The following is an 11,172-nucleotide window of genomic DNA, read 5'->3' as shown; positions in this document are numbered from 1 at the left end:
CATGCAGCAGGGCATAAAATTCTTGTATTCCAATTTGGTGGGTTTTTTTCCTCATTCACAATTTAGTTATCATCACTATTTTCCCTTGCTGCAACCCTGGCAGAAATGGTAACAGAAGGAATGCTCTGCTGAGGCGTGCAGATACAGCTTATTCAAAGACTCCGGAAAGGGAGAGCTGTCAGTGAAGAGCAGCAAAAAATGGATGAGGACAACTCTTTTTGCTTGGGGAGAAAGATGGGTGCCCAAATACTTTCAAAATTCACATTAGTATTATGTTTTGAGAAATGATCTCAGCAACATTGAGATCCTGCTTAAATGATGTTCTTACTGAGAGGAAAAGAAATCTCCATGGATGTTATCAAATCACTGTAGATAAAGGCAGCCAGTTAGAGCTACTGTGTTCCTTAGTGTTTTAGGAGAGTATGAGCAGTGAACTGGAAAGCTATTATTTATGAACTTGACCATGCACGGCCAAAGAAGGATATTTTCACTGTGTACACTCAGGTTATGTATGTTCGTCCAAAGGTTGCAGGCTTGTTCTGGGAGTTGGTACATGTGGGGTTTATCCCAGGAGGATTGACACACTTCCCACTGCAAGCCACCCCAGAGTCCCCAGGATTCACTGTAATGCATATTAAATCTTTAGCCAGAAGAGCACACAGTGCTGTGCTTGTGCTCTCCAGGCAAAAAGCAAGAGAGATGGTTGTCAGAATGTGCTCTGAAGCTGAGGAGCATTTACATACAAAACCTAGTCTTAAAATGTGGTCCTTTGCAAATGTAATACCTCAGCCACCAAAGGAAGAGAAATGAACAGAGTGCACTACAAGCAATGCATGGTATTTTCAGTAGTCAGAAAAACTTCAGGTTAATCACTGGACTTGGGTATCGGAAATAATATTTTTCCATCAAAATCATTATGTGTATAGAATATATAGTTTTTTTTTCTCCAATGCAGCAGGGTTAGAAATGCAATAGGCCTTGGCACTTTCTCCTGATTCACTTCCCCTCACTGACACCTTTCTTTACCTCCAGGTTTTGTTTACTGCCTGTGAGTTGGGAGTGTTTGATCTACTGCTGGAGTCAGGAGAGCCCCTGTCTTCAGATGCCATTGCTGCACGCTTGGGTACCAGCCCCAGCGGGACAGAAAGGCTTCTGGATGCCTGTGTGGGATTGAAGCTGTTGGAGGTAGAGGTGACAAGAAGAGGAGGTAAAAATGGCAGAGGAAGGGAAAGAAGCCAAAAGACTTAAAGCTCTGATCGTTTTGAAAGCAGAGCAAGGTGTATGGGGAGAGAGGCAATCTAGGATTAGGCCAATGACTGTAGGTGGAGAAAAGAGACAATTGCTTGGGAACTGCAGCCCTTTTTTGGCTGAAAGAGCAGCAGGAAATGTCAACATGACTAAAGATGTAAAGAAAGCCCCACAGTTTTGTTTTCTGCTCTGGCTTGTGTTCTCTTGCCCAGTTTTAGGGCTTACAGCAGTTGTCCAGGGGCGTCAAGAAGAGCAGCATGAGCCTTTGCATCTATTTATATGTCCTCTCTGCATGTCCCAAGGCAAGTAAGGGCATGGCTAGCCCTGGAGGATCTGTCTGTGTTCTCCACATCAGGCTGCTGCCCAGAGTGAGCAGAGGCCTCAGGTCCTTTAAGCTACTGGAGCAGGTGATGCCAATGGGGCTGCACTGGAGGAAGCCAGAGCAATTTCCACAATGTACTTTGAGTGTTGTTCTCTCTGCAGAAGCCAGAACATGCATGGAGAGGGGATATAAGGTGAGGTAAAATGTTCTGGGGACTTGAGTCCCCACTTGCCTATCTTACCGTTTAGAAGAAAAGACTTTTCTGCAAAGGCTCCTCAGTTAAATGGAGCATAGACCTTTCTCTGAAAGCAAAAATTATAGGTAAGTAATGGCACTCATCATAAGACTTTCCTCTTTCTCTTCCCTAAAGAAATGTTTGATGCTGGGGTAAGTGTAGATAGATAGTGTTTACCCACAGTGAATGGGACAACACAGATTTCACCACCATTCACCTACCCTGGAATATAACACCTGAAAGGGCTGATCGTAAATTCAATGTTTTTCTGTTTTTGTCTGTATACCACTGCTGTATACCTTCTTCTTTTTCTTTTTTGTAATCTGCAAGTAGACATTTCCTTTTGGTGATAAACATCATGCTGTGCAACAGGCTGGGCAAGCTGATTGCATACATATTAGTAAATTTATTCATTTAATCTCTTTAGCCTACTACAGAAACACAGAAATTTCCAACCTCTACCTTACAAAATCAAGTCCCAAGTCTCAGTATCATATTATGATGTATTACTCCAATACAGTCTATCTGTGCTGGCACTACCTGACTGATGCTGTGAGGTAAGGAGGAGAGTGTGAGTCTTGTGCGCTGCCTATTGCAGACTGCTTTGCTGCTGTGTGGGTGAGGCTGCTGTGAGCAGTATGTTTCTGGGGAAGGGCACAAGGAAGACACTGGCTGGTTCTTGGAAAGAACAAAGAATGACTGAAGTATGATGTTGTCATTACTGCATGTGTGTTCTTGCGGGTAGGGAGTTGCCGATGTTAGAACAGATTTAGGAATCAGACTTCTGTATGTTTTGTGGCTCTCAGGAAAGCACTTGATCATTACAGTGGCTCTTGTTGGAAGATGCCATCTGCAGTGTAAATGATGAGGGCTAATGGGTAAGGATACTTCTGTTGCAAAAGCAAAAGGAAGTGAGAACAGCGTAGGTTAATATGGGGCTGGAATCTCACTTGTTTCAGTCTGTGCAGCTGGTGATCCTGATGCATGGGGGTACCATCGTCTCACCCTTTTACTCCAGATGTGGTCTCATAAAGAAACAGACATTCTTGTTCAAAATTTAAAAAAAAAATACTTTGCTTTATCATTTTTGGGGTGGCAGGTGAGAGTGTCAGAATGGTCTCATCCATCACAAGCAGACTGGCATATATCTTGCCCAAGGTAGTTCCTATGCACCGTGATGAATTAACTTTGCAACTTATTTTCCAGGGGGAGAGAAAAAGAAATCCACTTTAATGTGCTTTTGTGTTGTTTTTGCTCTTTTAGAGAAGGAAGAAACCAATATGAAAGAGCTTTTGGCAATTCATCTAAAGACCCTTTTGGTGCAATGTACAGGTAGGTATTCGCTAGTATATAAATAGGAATTTCATTCTTCAAAATAGATATTTTTTTCTATATTAAGAATTATGAATCAGGGCAATTAAATATGCTGATGTGTGAGTCCCACTCATCTGAAATATCTTGCAGCATTTCCTTTTATGAATGTCTATTGTTGGAACATTGATATTTTGAATAGAAAAACAGAAATTGCTGTTCTGAAAATCATATCCCAGGATGTCTTTGGCACATCGCAATGGTAGCTGAATGAAAAATCCCTTGGAAGCCTAAAAATTGGTAGCATCATACACTGTTGGACTTCACTAGTCTTAATTCCCTATTCACATGCAGGAATGTATTGCAGTAAGTCTTCAAGTAGGTTTTCTATGCAAAAAGAATTTATTGTGTGTCAATAGAATAAAAAATTAGTGTTTGAGCTAAAACTCTTGGTAAGAGTTGTACGATAAGAATCACCAAGGACGTTGTGAGCTACCTTTTCCACACGCTCTCTCTGTTTGCAATACTAGATCAGAAGAAGAAATGCTGAAATTCATGGCTGGCCAGAACTCGATATGGAGTATATGTGGTAGAGATGTTCTTGCTGCATTTGACCTTTCCCCTTTCAGGCATATTTATGATCTGGGAGGTGAGTGTCAGTAGATCTTCTTTTACATGCCTCTGAACTGTCATCTTTTATGACCTTTGAGAAGAAAAATAGCACCTGCATAACAAGACATGCAAAGCAATGGGAAGCAGAATATATCTGAGAATCTTGTTAGCAACAAAGAAAGCTTTTCACTTTTTTTGGTTGGGTTGGAAAGGAAAATATGAGAGTAGTGAGAGCATTAGAAAGCTGCATATTTTTCTCTACAGCATCTCATATGTCCAAGTAGTGGCTCGCTTCCTTGTTATCTGGCAGGTTTTGATTTGTTTTTTTCCTTCCTTGCTTGGGACAGCCCCCTGGTGCCAGCCTCTCGCCCTCTTCCACTTCCGTGACCTTAGGTTGAGAGACTGTCTGTAGCCTCTTACCCCAAGGACCTCACTGTTCCAGCACTACTGAACAGTAGTGGATTCAGCCAGGATTCATGGGACCTGACAGTCTCCACCACAGGCTCCATCCACTCCTTTGCTGTTGTGCCGTTTAGTGGTTTTTGTTTTTGTCTCCTGTCTTTCAGCTGCCATAGCAGGGTCTGGCTGAGGAGGTGTATAAGAGCCGTAAAGGCCGAGGGCTCAGCCCACAGGCCTGGCTGCCAGGAGCCCAGGGGCTTTCTGCAGAGCAGACAGAGTCTATGGCCGTGCTTGTCCCTCTTGCTCCCTTTTGGTGACACCTGGGGACAAACGTACATACAAGGGGCCATGAGGCTGAGTGCACCACCGCCTGTGTCACTTCACAGGCATGTTGCTGAACAGAGTGGTTTTGTGCCAGCACTGACCACCTTTGCTCTCCCCAAAGGAGGTGGAGGAGCTTTGGCCCAGGCATGTGATTCTGTGTACCCAAACTCCACGGTCACAATTTACGACCTGCCGAAAGTCGTGCAAGTGGCCAAAGAGTGGTTTGTTCCTTCTGAGGAGCATCAGATCACTTTCCACAAAGGTAAGTGCCGACTGCTCCAAGGGAGGGTGCTGGTGTGTGGTGGAGGAGCGTATGGCTGCAGGGCCGTGGGTACCAGCGAGCACACTGAGTGAGAGCGGCCACATAAGCCTGTTCGCTGCCTTGGCAGAGGCTGGGAGTTTAGTGGCTGTCAGTGTGCTTGTACAGCCTTGCCTTGTGAAATATCTGCTTGGAAAGGCAACAGTGAAGAAGAGCAGCAGCTTTCCCAGCCTTTTTCCTCAAGAGGCTTTTGCTAAAATATTTCAGTTAACTTTTAGAACTTGTGACACTGAAATGAAAATACTTGCTTAACTCAGCTTTCTGTGTTTTAAGATTTTGTAGAATATATGTACTCTTGCTTTACAGAAGATTTTTTTTAAACATTCAATTACAGAAGCTGATCTCTATATACTTGCAAAGATACTGCATGACTGGGATGATGAAAAATGCAGGCAGCTGCTGGCAAAAGCTCACAAGGTTTGCAAAACTGGTAGGCATGAGCTCCTGAAGAGCTGGGAGACTCATCTGTCAGTTAGATTAAACTGATGGTCTTGATAGACAATTTGGCCAGTAGGATTTCAGTGTAGATATTTTTTGTTTTATCCTTTCACTTTCCTAAGTCAGTAGTGTGCAGTTGAGCCAGACAGGGCCCAATCCTACTTGTCATACTTGGCTTCCAATTTTAGTGTCACTTGTGAAAGCACAAGTCTCCTCTTTCAAGATATTTAGGTGTGAGGATTAGAGATTTTGGGTAGTGTTTAGGTGCACAGGTGTATAGGTCATAGTAGAAATCCCAGTAAGTGTCACAATGAACCTTTGGGGCTTGTTCTTCATTATTTTCTATGATATTAAAATAATTAAAATTAAAATATCACTTAACCTAAAGGCTGCTTCTTACTGAAACCAAAGGTTAGGACCCTGCCGAATAACTCAGCTGAAAATACCTTATCTTCTCACAATTCAACATGTGTTATATCTCCTTATGGAACCAGATGGTGGTGTGTTGCTGGTTGAATCACTTTTGAATGAAGATAAAAGTGGACCTATATTTAGCCATCTGTATTCTGTGCATATGCTGGTACAGACTGAAGGAAAAGAGTGAACACCAGCAGAGTTCAGCAGTCTCCTGCAGGCAGCTGGCTTCACAGAGATTCAAGTCAAGAGAACTGGAAACTTCTATGATGCTGTTTTAGGAAGGAAGTAAATCCTGTCTTATCCTGTCTTGTTAGGTGCAAAAGTGGGGAAATGTGACAAACTTTTCATAGGCAACCGTCAACAACTTAGCTCTAGCTAAGGCATTGAACTGCTTCGTAAGCTGATACCCTGTCATGAGAATTTCTAATGGTAGAGGTTGAGTGTGTTTGGATTGTGATCTCGAGTACAGGAAAAAGAAATCAACACCTGTTACCAAAGAAATAATCCATAAAAGAAATGTACTGAGGAAGGCTCATACTGACTGGTCTATGCACTTTCCCATTCCCCCCCTCCCCCTTTTTTTTTAATTCTTTCTCAGTTTAGCATGGTATCTGACAAATGAAAACTTTAATTTATACTCTATTGGCTTTCTGTAAAATAGGGATGATCACTGAACTGAGCTCTGATGCATGCATTCATATTCCCTAGGGACTAATACAGCATAAATAGACTAAGTTCTAGCTCATTGTGGTTTGTCACTTTTGAACTTGTAATGCTGTGTCAGAGGGTAGGAATGAGGAGGGCAGTCAATGTTAGTTGAAGTGGGAAAGAAAAAACTAAGCAAACAAAACATTTCCTCTTCCTGTGCTACAGTTTGTGATACACATTTGTGCAGGCTATACAACAAGATTCACAGAAGGATTGGACACTTACAGGGCAGCAATGTGATTTGTTATTGGAGGAATAAATACACTTCTTCCAATTATTTCTTGGGATTTAGGCCTGAATTTCTGGATGTGAACAGTCTACAAATACCAGATTTTAGAGGGAAACTTGTTCATGAAGACAGTTTCTCTCTAAACAGAAATTGCATGGGGAGGCAAGGTGGCCTTTGGGTTGTGGGTCATTTTGTCCACGGCAAATGTGATTTTTGCAAAAGGGAAGAGTGCCTTGTATAAGGAAATGGACTTGGAGGGTGATAGGTGTCACACAGGCAAGCGTGGGACTCAGGATGGTGCAGCCCATAGAAGAGGGATTTGCTCTGGGGTGCTCCCCAGGAGTTAAGGAACCCCAAGTGCACCATGGCCAGAGTCGCTACACTGTAGGGTTGCTGCAGCCCTCCAATAACCCCATGAGTGCTGAGCGAACCTAGTCAGCAAAAGAGAAGTGACACTGCAGACTCACACTGTAAGCATCTCCGTACTGTGGAATTTTGCACTGGGTTATTTGTTGCACATCCGCACTGTTATCTGTTGCCTATGCATACTGCTATCAGTTGACCAGACTGTTGAGCATCCTGTTGGTATTCATACTGTTATCGACTGTGGCCATCTGCTCTGTTGTGTAACTGTGATCTGGCACTGATCGATTGGATAATGAACTAAGCCCAGGAAGGATAAAAGAAAGTAAGCCACATACCTCTGGTGTGGACTCGGACTTGCTGTCAGCTGGCCTGCAGACCTGACAACCCACCCATCAGCAGGGACACCCCTGATGCCAACTGACAGGGAGAACATGAATCGCCTCGGTGCAGGTCAAGTGTGGTGAGAATAATCCAGGGAAAACTATACTGGAGATGTGGCCAATAAGGACAAGGAAGGGGCAAGAACAGTCATTGTACCATGACTCCAAGAACAGTCATTGCACCGTGCATCCATGGCTTAACCATAGAGCTCTGATATGTGTATTCTATTTTTAACTTTGTTATACTTGTAGATTGTCTGGTGTTAATTGTTTAGTGTTGTCCAGTGTCCGTCATATATGTAGAACTGCTTAGCTCTAATAAGAATGATGATCTCTCAAGTTCAGTGCAACTAACCCTGGAATCCAAAAGAATCCCAGATGCCCCTCTAGTGGCACGTCACAGAGGGGCACACAAGACCAGCTTGGCTTTTGTTTTGGCAGACTTGGGGTATGGCAGCTTTGGTGGTAAGTGATAATTCACAGTCAAGTTGATGTCCATGGAGAAGCTGAGTTACCAAAACGGCCCAGAGGAAGCTGGTATGAAAAATTGTGTTGTATTTCCCTTAGATATCAGATTTGCTTGTAAAAAAGAGAACTTCATAGCCTAGCCTGATGATTGTTGGGAGCACAGCAATGCTTCTGCATCAGTGACACTCTCAAGAGCCCAGGAAGGAGGAGCTGAGAGGCAGAGTAAGGTAGTGGAAGATCCAGTTATGCAGCAGGTATCTTCTTGCTACCTGCCTCCTGCTATTTCTTTACATCAGTTGGTGAAGTACAACTTGCTATTACAGGTGTACTCAGAAGACTGAAGCAGGAACTGTTTGGATAAGGTAGTAGGAAGTGAAGCTCTGCACATGTGGCTTGAACACTAGTTGCAGCTGCAGCAACTTTTGTAATTTCTTAACAAAACATATGAAAAAAAAAGCTAGTATAAGAAGTAGGGGTCTATTTCCATGTTAAGATTTGGATCCTTGGAGCTCAAACAACCTTAATTTTGACACTCTACACTTTGAGTGCTTGATAGTGCAAAGTAAATATTCATTTATTGCAGGGTTTCCGTTAGTTTGTTTGTTATTTTTGCAACGTAGTTTCAGTTCAACCTGGACCTTCATTTGAAGGAGGTTGTTCTCTGTTAGCCCCCAGCTTTAATTCTTTATATAGCTGTGGATTTCTGTGACTGTATGGGGAATGCTGGAAAGATTAAGGCTCCAGGAGACAAATAGGGTCAGTCTCGGTTGAACTACTGTCAAGTGCAAAGACATCTCAGTTGAATGGCACTGTCCAGATACAGGCTATGGATTCCCCAAACCATCTCTCAGAAGCGTTGGTGACTTTCAGCTCAGGGACTTTGAATGGAATAGAATGTGTCAACATGGCCCCAGGGACGTTCTTATTCTTTCAGCCATCACTTCACTCTAGCTGAATAGGGCGTTATCTTAAAGTGTATTCAAAATCTTCTTTATGTCTGTATGAAGCTGAAAATAAGGTATAGATACCTGAAGCTGGGTCTTGCAGCTTTTCTACAGTGCACATTTTGAGAGATCAGGGATAGATAAGAGTCCTTAGCAGGACAGTATGGTAAGGGCAATCTCTTTATTTTGTGTGACTATAAAAAAACAGATATTAAAATGTCTGTCTGTGTCTAACTGTGTATACTCAAATATATTTGTTAATAATAGATATTCCATCATAAGTTTTAAACTGATAAATTTTCCTGTTTGTGAAGGAGAGTCCTTGGTCTGTTTTTTTCCAGGGCCTAGCTGAGAAATATCCCACTTAGCAGTTCTGGGCACAATGTAATGCTTATATTTAAAAGAGAGCATGAAGTAAGGGACATAATCGAAAGATAAGATAGTAAAAATTTGAAAGTTAGATGCATTTTTTTCTTCAAAATCATCTATCCTGAATAATGGGTGTTTGACAACCTAAATACATGACTAGTGCCAGAAGGAAAAAAAAACAGGAAAAAATTGAGTTGTTTTGAACCTTGCATATAAAAGCCAAGGTACACTTCTGTCCTTTGAGGAATGTTGAATATCTTATCACACATCTAATGTTCCTTTCCTGTTTAAAGCATCATACTGTTCACCTCCTGAATACCTAACAAAACAATAACTACATATATAATTTCCCTTGAAATTCTGCTGTTATGCTTCTGTATGTTTAAACTCTAAGAATGCTAAATAGGATACAAACATATTATCATCAAATCAATTGGTATGTAAAATAATGACAATGTTAGTCATGTGAAGCAAAGGGAAAGACAAGAGTAGTTTATATTTGATATATATTTATATATATTAAAAACATTAGTAAATTTTAAATCACATTAGAAAACTTTTAAATACAAATTCTTACAAAATATCTTAATCTTCTGTTGCTACTATTTTTATACATTTGTGTCTGTTCGGCTTTGCTTCCCTATTAAACAGATTCTGCTTTGGTATAGGTGCTGCTATCTCACTTGCCACTAGTGCTTTGGTATAGGTGCTGCTATCTCACTTGCCACTAGATGTTGCTGCTGTTGTGTTCTTAAGATAATGTCAGGCTTTCTTACTATGAAAAAAAACCACTTAGGAAACTGTGCATTCATATTATGGCCACAGCTAAAGTACCATGTAACTTACACGTTTTAGACATTGAGGGTTAAGATAAAATTGTTGAAAGCATATCTGTATTCAGTATTTAATAAACACAAACCTATTTTTATCACACAGCTTTCAATCTGGAAGCACGCATGGGAGGAAAAAGCCTTTTACTTTAATGTTTGGTGGATTCCATGACCTGAATCTCTCTTTACTTATCATTAATATGAAGCAGAAAACAGGGCCCCACTTTACAAGAGATTTTGCTAGTTCAGCAGAGCTTGGCTATAAAAATCCTTTTACTGTATCATAAGCAACCTGACATCCCAGTATGTTGGCGTTATACTTCATTTCTTTTTTTTACTGAAAGAGTATAAGCGTCTCTGGGAACAAGGGAGGCAGCTTATAGCAAGGATTTAGTGACTTTATTGCTCCCACTTGTGTTTGCTTATAGGTATGACTGCCTGAATGGCTGACGATACTGGGCTCTTATTTATTTCCCCATTAAAGCTGAAAATGGTAAACACTGGCAGGGTGGGTATTGTCACCAGCTGAAGGAGAAGATGACGGAGCAGACAGGTCAAGCAGAGGCATGGCCATGGCCAGCTCACATTGGCATCCCTCTCCTGGCCTCCTGTGCTGCCCTTGTCCCCGCTCCCCGGTGAGCTGCCACCCTCACCGCCTCCGTGCCCAGGGCTGGCATGTCCAACACCACTTCCTGGTGCCCCGGGCCTCTCGTGGCACCCTGACAAGGAGCCCTGGGGGGCCCTGCTGGCCCGCCAGCCCTGCCCCCTTCCTGGTGCCCTTCCAACGCTCCTGGTGCAGCTTCCCACCCATCCCTGCACCCGGCCTCCCTTTTATTCAGCACAAACGTTTTTATTCTGCACCTTAGCTAATGGCATTCTGGTTATCTATCTACCTACCTATCTTACATTAGCTTCTGTAGAGAACCGGTACTAAATGTGGTTTTGTCTTGACATTGCTGCTGCTGCTGCTGCTGCAGAGCCGCCGCTGCCAAGGCGCGTCGGGCAATGCTGCGCCGGCACCCTGGGGAGCTGTCCGCAAGGTAAACAACCTCGTGCACCTGCACGGGGGAAAAAGGGCACGAAAAGGGCAGAAGGTCGCCTCTAGGGGAACAGCACGTCTGGCACGAACCGCGCATACTCATTTGCCATCTGCGCATGAGCAGGAGACCCCCAGATGCCCCCAGCCTGTTTCTGGAAGGTCCCGAGAGGGCGGACTGTGATCTGCATGGGAAGTGAGGAAGCACCTCCCAGAG

The 11,172-nt window shown here is 42.9% G+C and overlaps 1 protein-coding gene across 1 annotated transcript; it reads left to right on the top strand.

Moving 5' to 3' along the window:
• Positions 1–623: 623 nt before the first annotated feature.
• Positions 624–6,048, top strand: LOC135324608 (acetylserotonin O-methyltransferase-like). The gene is made up of 6 exons (XM_064501219.1): positions 624–2,362; positions 3,069–3,137; positions 3,647–3,765; positions 4,573–4,717; positions 5,082–5,200; positions 5,703–6,048. The coding sequence occupies exons 1-6, from the start codon at positions 2,304–2,306 to the stop codon at positions 5,810–5,812; spliced, it is 621 nt and encodes a 206-aa protein (XP_064357289.1). The 5' UTR covers positions 624–2,303; the 3' UTR covers positions 5,813–6,048.
• Positions 6,049–11,172: the final 5,124 nt, after the last annotated feature.

Source organism: Dromaius novaehollandiae, chromosome 1 (genome assembly GCF_036370855.1).
Source record: "Dromaius novaehollandiae isolate bDroNov1 chromosome 1, bDroNov1.hap1, whole genome shotgun sequence".
Lineage (NCBI taxonomy): Eukaryota > Metazoa > Chordata > Aves > Casuariiformes > Dromaiidae > Dromaius > Dromaius novaehollandiae.
Note: the sequence above shows the minus strand (reverse complement) of the source record. Positions and strands in the feature narration are given on the sequence as shown.